This window comes from Pseudochaenichthys georgianus, chromosome 21 (genome assembly GCF_902827115.2).
Source record: "Pseudochaenichthys georgianus chromosome 21, fPseGeo1.2, whole genome shotgun sequence".
In the NCBI taxonomy this organism is placed as follows: Eukaryota; Metazoa; Chordata; class Actinopteri; order Perciformes; family Channichthyidae; genus Pseudochaenichthys; species Pseudochaenichthys georgianus.
Window position 1 is genome coordinate 3,001,219 of NC_047523.1, and position 19,353 is coordinate 3,020,571.

Sequence of the window (19,353 nt, forward strand, 5' to 3'; positions counted from 1 at the left end):
TGTGTGTGGTGTGTGTGTTTTGTGGTGTGTTTGTGTGTGTGTGTGTGTGTGTGTTGTGTGGTGTGTGTGTGTGTGTGTGTGTGTGTGTGGTGTGTGTGTGTGTGTGTGTGTGTGTGTGTGTGTGGTGTGTGTGTGTGTGTGTGTGTGTGTGTGTGTGTGTGTGGTGTGTGTGTGTGTGGTGTGTGTGTGTGTGTGTGTGTGTGTGTGTGTGTGTGTGGTGTGTGTGTGTGTGTGTGGTGTGTGTGTGGCGTGTGTGTGTGTGTGTGTTTCATGTTGTGCTGTTTTTCAGGGCACCATCACGCTGATCCTGGCCACAGACATGGCCCGACACGGTGAGATCCTGGATTCCTTCAGCGAAAGTCGACAATTTCGACTACACAGACGAGGAGCACTCCACCTGTGTAAGAAATCTGATTTGTGAGGACGCCTCACACACCTGCAGCTCAAACACAATTCTAAAGTCACATTGTGGCTTTTTCACTCTTATTTTTAATAACATGCTCGTTTCACTTACAAGAAAAGGACCCTGAAGTGCAAACATGAAAATAACACTGATGTCAGGAACCTTCTGGTGAAACCATCCTGCATCACTACACTACATGGACACACACAGAGTGTCAGTGAGAAGGGGCCACGTGAGGCCTCTGTGAGTGTTCAAGGGAAATTAAGCACAATTGTCAAAAAGCCACAATCTTAATAATAATAATAATAATAATAATTTCAATTTATATAGCGCCTTTCACGAAACCCAAGGACGCTTTACAATGGGAAGTAACAAACAAAAGGTAATAATAACATACAGAGCAATAGCAGGAAATAAGTGACTGTATATTAGTTGAGGCCAAAGGCCTGAGTGAACAGATGGTGTTTGAGGTGTTTTTTGAAGGTGTCCAGAGAGTCTGCATTCCTGATTGCAGAGGGCAGAGAATTCCAGAGGGTGGGGGCTGCGACACTGAAGGCTCTGTTGCCAAATGTTTTCAGCTTGGAGCGCTGGATGGAGAGCAGCCCTTTGTCAGAGGACCGCAGGTGACGAGAGGGGGTGTAGGGCTGAAGGAGGTCAGAGATGTATGGAGGGGCTAGGGAGTGGAGAGATTTGTAGGTTAGCAGGAGGAGTCTGTACTGGATGCGTGACTTGACCGGGAGCCAGTGAAGGTGGATGAGGGTAGGGGTGATGTGTTGCCAGGGCTTAGTGTGGGTGAGGAGCCTGGCTGCAGAGTTCTGGACGTACTGGAGCCTGTCCAGGGCTTTGCTGGTGACCCCGAACAGAACTCCATTGCAGTAGTCCAGACGAGAGGAGATGAAGGTATGAATTAATGTTTCTGCAACGGGGTCGGGGAGAGAGGGCCGGAGTCTGGAGATGTTTCGTAGGTGAAAGAAAGCAGTTTTGACAGTAGACCTGATGTGGGAGTTGAAGGTGAGGCTAGAGTCCAGAGTGACTCCCAGGCTGCGAACCTCAGGGGAAGGGTGGATGGAGCCGCCATCGATGGTGAGGAGCAGATCTCCAACATTCCGGAGCAGTGTTTTTGGGGCCACAACCATGAGCTCTGTTTTGTTATTGTTGAGTTTAAGTAGATTTTTTGACATCCAGGCTTGGATGTCGCTGAGGCAGTTGACAAGTGACAGTGGGGGTAGCTGGGATGATGGATTGGTACTGATGTAGAGTTGGGTGTCGTCGGCATAGGAGTGAAAGTTGAGACCATGTCGGCGGATGATTTCACCGAGGGGGAGCATGTAGATGTTGAATAGAAGGGGGCCGAGCACTGAACCTTGCGGCACACCTTGGTTCACAGGGGCTGGGGGAGAGCTGGATTTTCCGATGGTCACAAACTGTTGCCTGTTGGAGAGGTAGGAATGGAACCAGGAGAGGGCTGTACCAGAGAGGCCAAGGTAGACGGATAGGCGGTTGAGTAGGATAGTGTGGGAGACTGTGTCGAATGCGGCGGAGATGTCCAGGAGGATGAGGATATTAAAATCAGAATACCTGTATTCGTCCCACAGACGAATACACCTGTTTCCAAATATTACAAATGAAATAAAACTGAGAATATATTTATTTTAAATGATCCCCAAACAGTAATCAAACAATAAACGTATAACAATACTGTAAACATGAACTTTGAACATCAACATGTACAACCTCCATTACTGCATGCTAGCGTCATGTTACCATGCTGTTACCATGCTGTTACCATGCTGTTACCATGCCACGCAACCTCTCATTCCCCTGATAGGTGGAGAGTTGGCCATATAAGCGGAGCTCCTCGTTCCTGACGTCATAGATATTTCAAATCTGTATCAGTCTGTATCAGATCCATTGCAGCCCCATTTTTATTTATTTTTAATAATATCTTTATTACATTTTTCAAATACAACACATAACAAAACAGCTCAGACATGACATGACAAGTAAGGTACGTAGATAAGAATACGAAAATAAATAAAAACACTGCACAGTGTAGGGATCCCCAACCTCTGCCATTCTCAATAACTAAATTAAAGTTATATAGTAGTAATTATCAAAAATAAATAGACAAATACAGATGACAGTGGTAACAAGGTTACAGGAAAGCATACAAACAGTCAAATCCAAAGTACATAGGAGCGCTAGGCTGAAGAAGGAAACCCTCGTAATATGGAAGATGACAATGTTGGTCCAATGTAGTCCAAGTAAGGGAGCCACACCTTCTGGAAAGCATCCACCGAAGAGTGAAGCATACAAGAGATGTATTCGTTAGGAATGCACTCAATTACAAGGTTATGCCACGACTTCTTCGATGGAGCAACATCCTTGATCCAGAACATCAAAACATTTTTCCTAGCTGCAAAAGTCAGTAAATTAAATAGCCTCTTGTGTTTGGTATTTGTAATATGACCACCTGGAAGACCAAGTAGAAGGCACATAGAGTTTAACTCTATTGGAACACCAAAAATAACACACAGTTCTTTCACAATACCAGACCAGTAGCGTTGTAGCTTCACACATGACCAGAAACAGTGAATAAGGTTCCCAGTTTCAGAGTTACATTTACTGCAGAGTGGAGAAACATTAGTATCCATTTTGTTTTTGAGAGCAGGTGTTATATGTGTGCGATGTAGGATTTTAAACTGAATAGATTTGGTTCGATTACAAATAGATATTTTCCTGGCATAGACCCAAATATCCTGCCAGTCTAGGTCGTCAATAGTGATGCCCAGGTCTCTCTCCCAGACTTGCTTAGTAGCTTGGGAAGTAAGAGATGAATTGGAGCTCAAGGCTTTATAAAATGCGCTAATACGTTTCTTGGATATGTGTTGAGACAGTGCCTTTTCTACATGTGAAGTGGTATTATTAGTTGTTAAAGTGGTACTTTTGGTGATGAAGTGTCTGATTTGTAAATATCGGAGAAAAAAATCACATTTCCGCAGGCCATATTGCTGCTGTAGAAATGATAGAGTCTGGCCATCAAACAGATCACCGAGTTTTGTTATTCCCTGGTTGGGCCACACTCTGAAGCCCTGGTCATGGCAGCCTGGCAGAAAGTCTGGGCTCTCCAGACTGGGAGTGAGAGGGGATGAAAACTGAGCACGGCCCTCTATAGTACGAATGGATCTCCAGGCTTTGACTGCGCTTAAAGTGATAGGGTTACTACAGAGGTCTTTGACAGATTTAAAGTCGTTCACAAACAGCAGATTCCACAGAGGACATTTGGACTGAGAAGATTCAATGTCGAACCAGATTGAGGATGTATCATTTTTAAGCCAGTCAGCTAACACCCGGAGGTATGCTGCTTGTTGGTAAAGTCTGACATTTGCTAAACCCCCTTCAGAACCAACCATTTGGAGTTTTGCCATCTTCAGTCCTTTTGCTCCAAATAAAGGAACTCAACCAGCCTCAAGAACTTTGATAACCTTGTTAGATAACAAAATAGGGATCATTTGCAGTGGGGTGAAGAAGTCTGGGCAGCATGTTCATCTTAATGAGAGCAATCCTGCCCAGCCAGGAAAGAGGCAGGGCGGCCCAGCGTTCTAGATCTGCCTTTATAGCATCCAGTAGGGGAGATAAATTGGACTTAAACATCTGGCTATATGTATGAGTTACATATATTCCTAGGTAAACAAAACCAGAGGGTGACCAACGGAAGGGAAATGGCTCCGATAGGCTTGGGATAGTCGTTATCGACCCCAGTGGCATGGCCTCAGACTATTTTGTACCCTGAAAAAACACCGAATGATGAGATGACTTGGGTCAGGCAGGGAATAGAGGTTTGTGGCTTCGATAAGAATATTAAGACGTCATCCTCATAAAGAGTAATGTTATGCTCCTTCTCTCCAATGAAAATACCCGTTGTTAGATTCGTCTGCCTTATTGCTTGGGCCAGGGGCTCAATGGCCAGGTGAAATAGTAACGGGCTGAGTGGATCGCCCTGTCTATTACCACGTTAGTAAGAACGGCTGCAGTTGGCGTATTGTAGAGAACCCTGACCCACTTGATAAAGTTAGCTCCCAGGCCAAATTCCTCCAGTGCATAAAACAAATAAGACCATTCGACCCGGTCGAATGCCTTCTCTGCATCAAGAGAGAGCACAAGGGCTGGATCTCTGTGACCCTGGGATAACTGGATGATATTAAGGAGCCTTCTCATATTATCACAGGAGTTCCGACCTTTAATAAAACCGGTCTGGTCCTCGTTAACAATACAAGGGAGCACCTTTTCCAAACGTATTGCTAGTATTTTGGAAAGCAGTTTTTGATCCGAATTGAGTAGAGCTATCGGGGCTCTTTCCTTTCTTAAAGGGAAATGGAAACACTTTTCAAACTGCTTTCCATGCGACAATATTACCATTAGGAAATGTATTTATCTAGTCTATTTCCAATGTAAACGATCGAGATACGCTAATTTACTTTTTGAAATACGTGCCTAATGACCATGGGCGCTTCCATTGCTCCGGGACTTTTCCAGTGACGTCACTGATTGGGTACGGCTTCCTGGGCCAAAGCTCAATAACAAACAACATGGCGTGCAATGCACCAGTAGTTTACATTACAAGAAAACGGTCGTCGTCAGGAGTTTATTGTATTGCCCCAGGCTGCACAAATGGATTTTATACAAAGAAGGAAGAAGAGAGGTAAATATTGCAGCACTACCAGATTACTAGCTCACACATGTATTTACTGACACAGTGTGACCTTATTAATTAACGCAATCGCGTCCAAACTAAATGGTAGCTATTATTATGACGCACAATAGAGAATTGGGGGTGTTCTATAGCTCAACTAATTAAACTGGCATACACAAGCTCATCTGTCAAAAACAGCCCTAAAAAGGCTAGTATTGCTATTGATGGATGGTATTGCAGGACCCAGAGCGCACGGAGCACAGAGCGGACAGCAGATAACGGAATTGCAGTTGTATTGCTTATAGATTATCAGAACATTTCAAAGGGGACACAGCCCCATTGGATATTAACCTATGGATTAACTACATCATCGTTTTTATCGTTGTAATTGCCATTGAAGACCAGACAATGAGGAAGGTAAGCCGTTAGCCTGGCGTATGTTAGTACCTAGCGCCACTTGTTTTGATGTACGTTTTTTGTGGATAACCTCGCGAGTTTGTATCTTCCAGTGTGAGGTGGGCACCGTTAGATTCTGTGTCTCCTTGCGATCATTAAACGATGTGTTGGATGTGCGGCTAGGATAGTAATAAGGGAGCTATCGGTGCATATTATTAGTAATAGGTAGGCATTTTCGGCTCGGCCCCTGGGCATAATTCAGAGGCCTCACTGTTAGCATTGTGTTTTTTTTATTTTTTTATTCCGGATCGTATGCCACTCTATTCGACCGAATCGGTTCATAAGCATAGGCCATGGGATGCCTGGTAACTGTAGATGCTTCCACATCAATGTCATCTCCCGACGAATAGTCAAATTCATCGTTCAAAACGTCGATCTCATTGCAAAATTCCTCCATCGCTGCCATATCTGCTACGTTGTGTTGACTTTCGGTGGAGCGAAAACACAGCCAGTGACGTCACAATTTGGGACTCCCCTAATGGCGGCGGCCTGGTCCCGGAATTCCCCACCCGGCCGGCGGATAATTAATTTTCTTTTGGCGAGTAATATCATATACAATAAATATTACGATCAATATCCATTGTAAAATGAATAAACTACCGGAATATTATAACTGTAATTGGTGTTTCCTTTCCCCTTTAAAGGTGGGGTAGGTAAGTTTGAGAAACCGGCTCGAGATCGCTAGAATTTGAAAATACACAACCGGAGAAAATCTGCCACTTCCTTATAGAGCCCCTCCTCCAACACACACAAACGCGCACATGACCAATGAGGGCACGAGATAAGTTTGTGCCCCGATGGAAGGCTGACAGGCAGGTAGGCCTGGGCCAGGTTGTACTTTTTACAGTATTACGGCTTCTACAGATGACATTTTTTAAGTATTTTTTGTCAAAGCACTTAAGATATTCATTGCTATCGGGATGTTAAGAGCATTCCATGGAATATAACAAAAAGTGTATCTCGAGCCGGTTTCTGAAACTTACCTACCCCACCTTTAAGGATAAGAGAGATATTGGCCTCCCTAAGTGATTGAGGTAGAATCCCGTTTTCAAATGAATGATTCAACGTAGCTAGGAGGGGATCCAGGAGAATATTTTCAAACTCCTTATAAAATTCACACCCAAACCCATCTGGCCCTGGAGCTTTCCCCGATGGCATACATTGCAGAGCAAACAAGGCCTCCTCCTTTGTGATTGGGACATTGAGCTGCAATTGTTGAGCCTCTGAAGCTTTAGGGAGTGTCAGGTCAGAGAAAGATGAGCACATTAGGGCCAGGGCATTGTCCGACTGTTCCCACTTGTATAAATTGGAATAAAATAATTCAAACTCTTTATTTATAGTTTTGGCATCAAATGATCTGGCATTGTTGGCATCCGTAATAGAAACTATAATTTGAGAGTCAGCCCTCTTTTTAACAAGATTGGCCAGATATCTACCAGGTTCATCACCAAACTCATACAGCTTCTGTCTGGAAAATACAAGGGAACGCTCAGAATCCTGAATCAGTAAAGTATTTAAAGCAGCACGTGTGGCTGACTGGGCCTGGGCTTGATATGTAGCGTTTCTCCAAGTCAGATAACGTAGATTCAAGTAGCTTATGTTGTTCAATCTTTCTGCGTCTCTTAGAAGCTACAAAATACACAATCAAGCCCAGAGAGTCTGCTTTACAAGTGTCCCACAGGATACAGGGATTAGTAGATGATGAGTTAATTGAATAGAACACCTTGAATTCTGACATAAAATAGGAAATGAAATGATCATCCTTTAGAAGAGATGATTGAAGTCTCCAGCGCCTTGACAATGCCCTTTCCTCAGAAAGAGAATACACCATATATAGGGGTGCGTGGTCAGAAAGGATAATGCTACCTTTGGTACATGACAGAACCAAGAACATTTTTAAACATGGAATAAAAAGGTAATCAATTCGAGTGTGGCTTTTATGAGGGGCAGAAAAAAAAAGTAAACTCTGAGTCAGTGGGATGAAGCTCCCTCCATACATCTGAATACCCAATGTCATTACATATAGAATTGAGCACCCTAGCTTGCTTTGAAGGGGGATTGAGGCCTGGTGGAAATGTATCCAGAGAGGGATTAAGATGGCAGTTAAAATCACCTCCCACGAAGGAGTCCTCAGATGCCAGTTCTGTAAACTCTGCAAAGGCCTTGGACAGAACATCAGTGGGATAAGCAGGAGGGCAATAGAGATTCATAAGTGTTATAGCCTTACCAGAGAGTACTGCTTTGACAATCGCATCGCGACCCTGACTGTCTTTAACATTACATTACATTGCATTTAGCTGAGGCTTTTATCCAAAGCGACTTACAATAAGTGCGTTCGACCAACAAAATACAAACTTGAAGAAAACAGAATCATAAAGTACATCAGGTTTCATAGAGCCAAACATTTCAAGTGCTACTCAACTGGCTTTAGGTAAGCCAGTCCTTTATTAGTATATAAGTGCTTTGTTAGTAGTTCTATCCTTGAGGTGGAGTCGAGAGAGATGAGTTTTCAGTCTGGAAGGTGTGCAAGCTTTCTGCTGTCCTGATGTCAATGGGAGCTCATTCCACCATCCTGGAGCCAGGATAGCAAACCCACGTGTTTCTGCTGATGGGAACTTGGGTCCCCCTCGCAGCGAGGGTGCAGCGAGCCGTTTGGCTGATGCAGAGCGGAGTGCACGTGCCGGGGTGTACGGTTTAACCATGTCCTGGATGTAGGAAGGGCCAGATCCATTCGCAGCATGGTACGCAAGTACCAGTGTCTTGAAGTGGATTCTAGCAGTTACCGGAAGCCAGTGGAGGGAGCGGAGGAGCGGCGTGGTGTGGGAGAATTTAGGAAGGTTGAAGACCAGACGAGCCGCTGCATTCTGGATGAGCTGCAGAGGTCGGATGGCACATGCAGGTAGACCAGCCAGGAGGGAGTTGCAGTAGTCTAGGCGTGAGGTGACGAGAGCCTGGACCAGAACCTGCGTCGCTTTCTGGGTCAGCTGGGGACGCATCCTCCTGATGTTGTAAAGCGTGTATCTGGCAGCAGCGGGTTGTAGCAGCGATGTTTTGCAGTGAAGGACAGGTTGTTATCTGGGTCACACCCAGATTCCTTGCAGTCTGAGTCGGGGAAACAACAGAGGTGCCGATGTTGATTGTTAGCCAAGAGTGGGACAATCTTTTCCCGGAAGGAAAAGCAGTTCAGTTTTGTCAAGGTTGAGCTTGAGATGATGAGCAGACATCCACTGAGAGATGTCAGCTAGACAAGCAGAGATGCTGTCTCAGTCTGACAGACTCTCCCTTTCCTTGTTTTAGAAACAGCTTTTAATATCCGTTAAGCTAACCAGATGCTAACAACAACAACAACAACAACAACAACAACAACAATGCAAATAGTGAGTTTGGTAGAAAAATACTGTATAATAGTAAAGTTATTTAAGATGATTCCATATTTATTGAAGATTTTGCATTATAAATATTCCCCACAATTATTCAAAAGCACATTCTTCCAAACTCCTTGCTGTAGTGTTCCCACCAGGAGACTATTGATGTGTGTGGTGAGTTTGGTAGAAATAAGCTGTATAATAGTGATTGAATATGATTGTATTCTCTTTTTTTGGAGTTGCACTTTGCAGACGGTCCCTGAGCACTCGTTTCTTCTCCGGCTGCAGATAGAGACCAATGTAATAGCCGCGTTCACACTGCGGTACTTTTCCCACAAAGGTTCATGCGAACCTACTGAAGCCTTCCGAGTAAATCGCCAGAACGCCGACACCTCCTCATCTCCACCGCTCCCATGTTTTATTTTGTGTTGCCATAAGTTAGTCTCTCTGCGTTTCTGCGCTGGGCTAACTGCTAATGCTAATAATGCTAATGCGAGGATAATAAAATGGCGGCTTCACAAAACTTTTTGGGAGTTTTGACGGGGCGTGGTTTGCAATCCGCCCAGCCAATCAGGGAATATAGCTTTTTTCTCAAAAAAGAGCCGCTCGAAAGTCCCTGCTTTCTAGCAGGGACTTTCGAGGGGGTAAAAAGGTTCGCATGAACTACTTTTAGTACCGGCTCTTTTTGGTGTGAACGCGATCATGAACTAAGTTCGCATGAACCTTTGTGGGAAAAGTACCGCAGTGTGAACGCGGCTAATTGTGTCCAGCTCGGAGGACGGCGCGTATTGGCTTTTTTTTTAATCAAAATGTGATTGTAGTTCGTTGTCCTTACCACGGTACTTAGGAGACGTCATTTGTGTCTGAACAACGTTTTGTTCATGAGTTATTGATCCGTGAAATCTCCCAATATCGTTCCAACTTTACTGAACTAAGCCAGAAGACCGTCTCATTTCGTAGACCGCTCGGTTTGCTGTTCCTTCACAATCACTTTATTTTTATATTTATATACATTTATTTTGGACGAAAACTTAGCGTGAGGAAAGGCAAGTGTGGCGTGAGTGCGTGAGATATGATTTAATTGCGTGACTCTCACGCTCAAAGCGTGAGTGTTGGCAGCCCTGGCTTTGGCAAGGGCAGGGTCGAGTTCATCAGAGATAACAGATTCGGCTTGGTCGCCATCTTGCATGCATTCACCAGGCTCAGATTCAGCGGTGTCTTTCTTGTCTCTATTCCTTTGAGTTCTTCGCATTTTGTCAAAAGACTGTGGCCAAAAGTTTTCCAAGGACATATCCTGAACTGCTCATACGAAAAGTGGCTTCCAAAGCACGGTTAATAACAGGATAATAGCATAATTAGAACCGAGTGGCACGGAGCTCCAGCCAAAACGTGTGTTCACCTCGCCGCCATCACGTGACCCATTTTTAGAGATTTGGGTATGGAGGAAAAGAGAGAGGGTTGTGTTTTCTGACACTTGGTGAGTTCCCTGACACACCGGGGACACATGTTCATGTATAAAAGACGTACAAAGGTGCATTTTGCATGATAGGTCCCCTTTAATATTCTATGAACATAGTCATATTCATTTATAACTTTAATACTGAATGAAGCGGTCAGCAGTAGAATGAGCGTCAGAGTTTAGCCATCATGAAAGTTGGTCCTGTCGGAGGAGAATCAATCAATTAAAAAGTTGAGACAAAGAAATTGTGTTTAATGTAAATAGCATGTCATCTCATCGTAAAAATTATCTATGCTTTGCATGCTCCCATTACATCTCATGATGGTGACCTTTGCCCTCTGACCCGGCTGTGTGCAGCTGAAGATGGTGCTCATAAAGTGCTGCGACATCTCCAACGAGGTGCGACCCATGGAGGTGGCTGAGCCCTGGGTGGACTGCCTGCTGGAGGAGTACTTCATGCAGGTGGGTCCTTCACACACAGAATACCACAGTAGATGTTCTTATGTTGCTGTGACCTGACTCCATCATTTTAGCCATGACAGTGTCTGATGTGTCATGTGTAGCGTCATGCATTGCTAAAGGTAGTCCTATCCTTGAAAACTGTGTGTGTGTGTGTGTGTGTGTGTGTGTGTGTGTGTGTGTGTGTGTGTGTGTGTGTGTGTGTGTGTGTGTGTGTGTGTGTGTGTGTGTGTGTGTGTGTGTGTGTGTGTGTGTGGTGTGTGTGTGTGTGTGTGTGTGTGTGTGTGTGTGTGTGTGTGTGTGTGTGTGTGGTGTGTGTGTGTGTGGTGTGTGTGTGTGTGTGTGTGTGTGTGTGTGTGTGTGTGTGTGTGTGTGTGTGCGTGCGTGGTGTGTGTGTGGGGATGGGGGGGGTGTGAGTGTGAGTGTGTGCGTGTGTGTGTGTGTGTGTGTGTGTGTTGCTCAGAGTGACAGGGAGAAGGCTGAAGGGCTTCCTGTGGCTCCGTTCATGGACAGAGAGAAGGTCACCAAGCCCACGGCTCAGATTGGTTTCATCAAGTTCGTGCTCATCCCCATGTTTGAGACAGTGATGAAGGTGAGTGTGCAGGGATGAAGGGCAAAGTAACAGAGCTGCCAACCGGGGTGCCACTGGTACCCCTTTTCCCACCGGTTTCCACTGCAGCAGCCCCAAGAAGGTCGGAGGCTCCCATCGGAGGCGGAGTCACAGAGCAACGAGAGTTCAGGGCGAGAGCAGAGGCGTTCGGTAACTGCAGAATGGCAGTGGCTGAACACGATCCCACACATATTTAAATGTAGCACCACATTAACCAGACGTGTGTTATTATTATTTTATTGAATGACAACCCGTTTGCTATCACTGTGGTAGCAACAAGTGCCTACTTATTCAAAGCATTTATGGTGAATAATTAATATCACATACATCTGCTCGGTTCATGTTCAGTGACGACTTATAAGTGTGGTGCTTTCTTCTACTAAACACGTACAAAACATTACAAGTTCTGTTTATTTCCAGTTCATAATGAGTCAGACTGACTGCTAACCTTATGCATGTCGTTCCAGAGGAACTCCACATCATACAACCTGTTCTTTACCGCACCAATGTTGCCAACCATTGTCAATTACATTTATTGGAAATTGTGCATCAGGGGACATTAATGCACTTCTTCTACACTTTAGTTCTAATTCAAGTCAGTTGCTGAATGGTCCTGACATGGGGGTTAAGGCTTGGTTTGCTTCAAGAGGCCGAGGTCAGGTTGTGTTGCGAGGGGATAACACCGATGCATTGGCCCACTTCCTGTTGGCTAGATGTGGCCTTATACCGACTAAAGCTTCTCGTCAGTCACTTTCTAAGAGGACCCGGTGTGCTTCAGAGTCTCGTGCTTTGTACACAACGGACATGCGTCTAAAATCAGTGTTTGTATGTAACTAAGTACATTTAGTCTCGAGTAATCAGGACTTACTTTAAATTGAATATTATTGGTATTCATTTGACCTAATACTTCATTCAACCAATGTCAGAAATCACGTCAATTATACACACTGCCATTTGTTCGGAATATATTAAATTAAGCAGAAATTGCACAGAAACAGTGTTTCATTTGACACATGTATTACGGACATAGCTGCAAAATGGCGAGGATACTTAAGTTTCAGTAAAGGGAGAGTTGTTCTAGAGGGAGCGGAGAAGGACATCAGACAGGACGACATCTCCTGGCAGCAGTCCTCTCAGAAGGAAGGCAGGACTTGAAACTGTTTCTCAAACTAACACTAGGGCGGCAACACATGAGGAAGATTGCAATAATGCTGAATATGGCAACGATGTAACCTGTGCACTCACAGGACTTACAAGCAAATCCATTGTTGAATTATCAGAATGAGGAAATATTTCTAACAAACAAAATATACCTAAAACACAAGAATGATAGGTATGTAGTAGAAAGAGTACCAGAAAAAAAACTGCACTTTAAAATCAGACCAATATTTTCGCAAGTTGATATGATGACGATTAAACAGACCTACACGCCTGCTTCAAAGGGGCAGTTAGTTATATAACACCTAAGTAATGAAGTGAGTGCAGTGAAGATAGTGGCACTTACAGCTGTGTGTGTGTGTGGTGTGTGTGTGTGTGTGTGTGTGTGTGTGTGTGTGTGTGTGTGTGTGTGTGTGTGTGTGTGTGTGTGTGTGTGTGTGTGGTGTGTGTGTGTGTGTGTGTGTGTGTGTGTGTGTGTGTGTGTGTGTGTGTGTGTGTGTGTGTGTGTCCTAGCTGTTCCCACAGATTGAGGAGACGATGGTGCAGCCACTCAGAGAGTCAAGAGACCGGTATGAAGAACTCAAACAGATTGATGACGCCATGAATGAGGTTGGAGGATTTCTAGAAGTGCTTGGCTGAATGGACTTTGGTGCAGACTGTGGCTGATAACAAGTAATGTTCCCTTCAGGTGCAGAAAATGAAAAGTGAGAACTTGACCATGAAGAAGAAGTAAGAGGTTTTCAAAAGGTAGGAAAGAACAGTGTTCCTGCAGTGTTTCCTGGAAGTGTGTGCTCAGGTTTCTTAAATCCAATGTGTGTGTTGCAGCAGTGAGTGGCAGACCCCTCGCTCCGTCACGGCTGCAGGCTCTGGTCCCAGCGCTGCAAGAGGACGTGATGGAGAGGATGTGAGACAGCAGCTGTGAGACAACGTTACAAACCAGCAGGGACTCCACGACCGGACAGACAATCCCAAGCCTTTTCAGGAAGTGTCCACCTTTGTACAGCACAGACTACTTCAGTGAACTATATTTAGATACATTTCTTGCATTGTTTTTTATTTGAAATGTGTTGTTTTTTACAGATTGTACAGATTTGTAGTGACCCTTGTTCTTTCCTACAATTAAATGGATTTCTTTAATTACAAAATCCTGTGTGGACTGTAAGTGTCTCTGCTTATTGTTTTTCACAAATACTTATCTAGGCGTTTCGACCTTTTCTGAACTCCTTACACACACATACACACTATAAAATGATGTCATGGTAATGACCCAGTCTCACGACATTTCGTGTTATAGTCACGACCTTTAATCTATTGATTCGTGTTCACCAACACGATTTTCCCCTTTTCTCTGTGTCACACAGAACGATTTTAAAAGCAATGTATTTCTATTGGTAGTATGTTTCGTGCCTGCAGCACGCCTTTTTGTCCGTTCGGGTCTTGGAAGACCGGAAGCTGTGGGGTTCATAAAAACATGTTCTTACTCAATATCAAGCCACGATTATTGTTTTTATTTTAAATCGTATAATGTCAGACTTTTTCTGTCTGTGAGGAAAAGAAATGGCTCAGAGCCTCAGGATACTGTAATCTTTTTTTCCTTCTAATTTGTTATTCTTTTCTAAATAACACACTGTGATTTACTCACCAATAACACACAATTATCCTTATTTTTATTTATTTGTTTAATTCCATAATCTCTGGCTTTGTTGCCGTCAGGAACTGAATTTCTAAATAAAGATAACCGGAACAGACGTAGCATCATTGTGATACACAGCCACTGAACTGATTACCCAAGATCCTCAGCTATGGTTTAAGCTCGCTGATTGGATGTTTTAGCCGCAATGCATCATAAATATATCAACAATTAAACAACATCTTCAATTTCTCTTCACACAATACGTCTCCTTGCAGTATCAACACTAATTCAGCTGACTTTTACATTTGATCTAATTCATAGGTTATATTTACACCATAACGGTGCACAGCTGATATAAAGGGACTTGTAGTTTTTAAAGATATTACTGATTTTCTTTGAATATAAGAATGTAAATACTGAGTCTGAAATAGTATAGCAATATGCTGTAAAATTATGTGAAAGCATGAATAAAATGTGTACACTAATAATACAAAGTTATTATGGCTGTGTGCACCTTGTGTGCACCACCTAGTGGTTAAAGCACGTTATTGAATTATTGTTTTTATGTGTTATATTTGATTACAAAAATATTAAGAGTACATACTTTCATAGGGGGAAAGTAGAAGGTCTGTGATAGAAATATAGAATACAACAAATCAAGAAGATACTGTAAGTGATCTCAACAATAAAACAGTTTAGTGCTGGATGTACAAAGATATTAATAGGAGGATGTGCAAAACAGAAACACTAATTAACCTTTATTTAAACATTACATAATACTTTAGGTTAAGGACTTCTTTTAAATAAGAAAAAAGCTTTGGGGGTATCAAAAGATAAATAGTAAGCCTGACAAAGTACTTAACGTCTAATATATTGCTTTCCTGCAATGTTGACTATGTTGAAGCACTTATTTTATTTATATTATACACATTAATTATACTCTTATGTAGATAGAATAAGAAATGTGCAGAATATGACAGTTTAATGGTGGAGGTACACACATATTGATAGATGTCTTGTAATGAACTGTTGAGGAACCTGTGACCCAAGTTTTTCATTCATTGCATAACTACACCGTAGTTGTGTAAATGATATGTCAATAAACCTTTGAAAATCTTGAAATCTTGAAAGGGATGTACAAAATAGCCATAATATACAGTTTTTAATTAACTATTAGTAGAGAATAACGAGTAATGAATATACTTTATTACTTGTTTCCATTCATGTCAATTGCAGATACATGTTTAGTCTTCTCAAGCACCAACTATCAAATATCCCTCCTGATTGTTGGCACTTGACAATCACCTTCCCTGAATTTGACTCAGGTGTAACTAAAGTCTGATTTAAGGGTTGTTTATATTTCACATCATTAATCAGAATCGGCAAAGTAACTCAAATAAATCCAGTGGAGTAAAAATACCAGGTTAACCTCTGAATTGTCGTGGAGTAGAATAACAAAGTAACAATGAGCTGTCATGTGGGTATATATTAATGCTGCGCATTATGGACACAAGTGATTTTCACCCATTTATTAATTATATGTTTTACATTTGATAACACCAATGTGTTTAATAATGGCAACTTCTAATTGTGGGGAAAACGAAAACGTTCAGTAGAGACGTCCCATAGAACATTTTGCGAAACACAATAGAGAGGCGAAGTCCCTCTCCTTCCGGTGGACCTCCATGGGACCTTATTTCGAAAAAATGATGTATTGAAGTCAATGGAGAGAGAAAGATTATCTTTCGATCCCGTTTGAATTGTGCCACGAATTACACATATGATGTTTGTCAATTTAAAAGATAATTTTGCAAATCCAAAAAAATGTGTCGTAAAACTGTGAAGTAACACATTTGTTTGTGTGAAACGCTCAATGAACTACAACTCTGGTCTCGCAGAACAACACACGTCACCAAGATGGCCGTCACTAGTACTGTCTTGCCAAACAAGAGATTAGAGGCTTCTCAATACTCAAATTTCCCCTCCTCGACTCCCCTCCTCGAGACTTAGACCCGCCCACAGGAGATGCGAGCGGAGGACCGAGGAGGGGAACCGAGGAGAGAGGAGGGGAAGCAGCAGACGTTTAAAGAAATGAGAACTCCTCTCCTCTGAGCGGTCATATTAAAGCGACGTCCGTTCATTATGACGTGGCAACAGCTGCATCAGCTGTCGAGTGTTTTGTCATAGCGCTGTATTTTATAATCTCTGTTAGATCAGCTGAACATTGTTCCCCCACATATTTACTTTGAATTCATTGAGAGTGCGGTGTAATGAGACAATAACAGGCTACAGATGCGGACACACACACACAAATATATTTATATAAATATATACAATTTAAAGTATGAGAGCACTCTCATAATAACGTAACACAATCAGAGACTGGATATATCCCCCCCCCTCTCTCTCTGGTCGCTGAAATGGGGAATTGAAATTACGGGCCAAAAGTTGTATTTGCAAGTATTAAAAGTAAGGACATCAAACCAACTGAGACCCGTCTGTCCGCGGCATCTGCGCACTGTACAACACACACCTACACACTGTACAACACACACACCTACACACTGTACAACACGCACCTACACACTGTACAACACACACCTATACACTGTACAACACACACCTACATACTGTACCACACACACCTACAGCTCCTAAAGCATAATCAGGCTACAGCCGTTGTGTATTTTATTGTGAAGCACTAAATGGTTTTAGAAAAATATGGACTCTTTGTAGATATCTACTAAACTAAAGCAAATAAAGAGAGTATGCCTGTTATACTGAGTGATATATATTGTACACACTGCTCTGCTTTCTGCAGGACCTCACAGCTGTTCTCACTGTAAACATCGCGTTGCGATGAGAGCAGGTTCTCAAATAATATCCAGGGGATGCATGCAGAGCTGTCATTGGCTGAGATAAGTCCGGCCGTGCGTCACGCCTCCACCGATCCCGGAAATGCATCCGCGGAGGAGCCGTGGAGGAACCATCAGTGTATCCTCGGTTATAGCTCCTCCAGAGAGCCTCCTCGATGCTCGATCCTCGGTCCTCGGTGTGCATTTAGAGAAATGAGATGTCCTTCAAAATGGCGCGCTGAAATTCATTTCCGGGTCACTACCGGAGGACCGAGGAGTCGAGGAGGGGAAATTTGAGTATTGAGAAGCCTCTATTGACTACCCTCACTATCACCACAATGAAACACGTCCAGAAGAATGTCATGCAAAGCTGCCTGCCTGCCTGTCTTTGATTCTCTCTGAACTGCCTGGTCTTTTTAATGCTTAATGTCAACCATCTAACGTCGGGTTTAGCTACATCCGACTTAGGCCCTTTCTCATTTCATCAAATCCCCCTCCTCGACTCCTCGACTCCTCGACTCCTCGGTCCTCCGGTAGTGACCCGGAAATGAATTTCAGCGCGCCATGTTGAAGGACATCTCATTTCTCTAAATGCACTTCGAGGACCGAGGATCGAGCGTCGAGGAGGCTCTCTGGAGGAGCTATAACCGAGGATACACTGATGGGTCCTCCACGGCTCCTTCATGGATGCATTTCCGGCAACAGAGATGTTTCAAAGAGTCGTGACGCACGGCCAGACTTATCTCAGCCAATGACAGCTCTGCATGCATCCCCTGGATATTATTTTATTAACTGCTTTCATCGCGACGCGATGTTTACAGTGAGAACAGCTGTGAGGTGCAGAAAGCAGAGCAGTGTGTATAATATATATCACTCAGTAGAACAGGCCTACTCTTTTTGCTTTAGTTTAGTAGATATCTACAAACAAAGAGTCGATATTTTTCTAAAACCATTTAGTGCTTCACAATAAAATACACAACGGCTGTAGCCTGTTTTAGGAGCTGTATGTGCGTGTGTGTGGTGTAGGTGTGTGTGGTACAGTGTGTGCATAGATGCAGCGGACAGACAGGTCTCAGTTGGTTTGGTGTCCTCTGCTTACTTGTAATACTTGTAAATACAACTTTTGTACCGTAATTTATTTCCCTCATTGTAGCGACCAGAGGGGGGAGGGGGGATATATCCAGTCTCTGATAGTGTTACGTTATTATGAGAGTGCTCTGTTTGATTCTGAAATTGTATATATTTATATAAATATATACATGTGTGTGTGTGTGTCCGCATCTGTAGCTTGTTATTGTCTCATTATACCGCACTGTGAATGAATCAAAGTAAATATAGAAGTGGTCAGTGGCGGCTGGTGGAAAATATTTTTGGTGGGGCTATTGATAGAGTGAGTAAAACATTTTTTTTTGGGACAAATGACCCCTTAAATTAGGACTTCTGGTGATGTAATGGCGCGTTTCCAGTGCAGCGTGGAGCTCGCTTTAATGCTGCGTTCAGACCGGACGCGATGCGAATATTCGCTTCGCTCTAAACGCTCCTATCGCATCGCTCTAGTCGCTCGAGTTTCACCGCAGCTGTCAGCTGTGTTTACTCGCATCATTCAAACAAGACGCGCTGGCTCGGGAGCTACAACTACAACAAGATGAACATATTTTACCGTGATTAAATTGTAATACACGTTTCTAAATGATGCCGACGTAACAACATACTGATACCGGTTAGTAAAAACCATGAATTAATGCTTTGACAAGTCTGCAGACAGACGGCAGGCGAAAAACCTTTTAGAATGCTTGTTTCCTGAATGGAGCTTGGCTAAGCTAACGCTATATATGCTCCGACCGTACACACTCACAACAACGGCCTACAGACATAAATAAACCAGCGACTGTATTCTCCATGACACAGACAGTCTGTGGTTTGTACTTGTTTAACTTTTGTCTAGTTTCTGAACAGATCGTATCTGTCCCCGGCTGTTTGAAGAGCAAGCATGTGAAACAAAAGATAGCATTTACCTGTTTGCATCCAGCTAGCCATGTGAGAAGCCTTGTTGATACGTTTTGTCTTTTTCACGAGCTTGCTGTGATATATACAAATCGGGTTGGTCCGGTCCAAGGTCTTTAAGTATCAATTTATCTCCCAAACTTCTCCTTTCAAAAGGATTGGAGAGTAGCTCTTGGGCGGACCGAGGTTCCAGCGACTCCACCTGCACACCATTCTCATCCAACTACTGCGTCACCTTGGTTACTCACGAGTCTAAAA

The 19,353-nt window shown here is 43.3% G+C and overlaps 1 protein-coding gene across 1 annotated transcript in view; it reads left to right on the forward strand.

The window, feature by feature from the left end:
- The window catches only part of pde9aa (phosphodiesterase 9aa), a 56,388-nt gene extending 42,640 nt beyond the window's left edge, over positions 1–13,748 (forward strand). Inside the window, 7 exon segments of the mRNA XM_034110331.1 lie at positions 290–354; positions 356–401; positions 10,734–10,838; positions 11,299–11,427; positions 13,117–13,212; positions 13,292–13,350; positions 13,429–13,748. Of these exon segments, the coding sequence (XP_033966222.1) occupies positions 290–354; positions 356–401; positions 10,734–10,838; positions 11,299–11,427; positions 13,117–13,212; positions 13,292–13,336 (486 nt within the window). The 3' untranslated portion in view covers positions 13,337–13,350; positions 13,429–13,748.
- Positions 13,749–19,353: the final 5,605 nt, after the last annotated feature.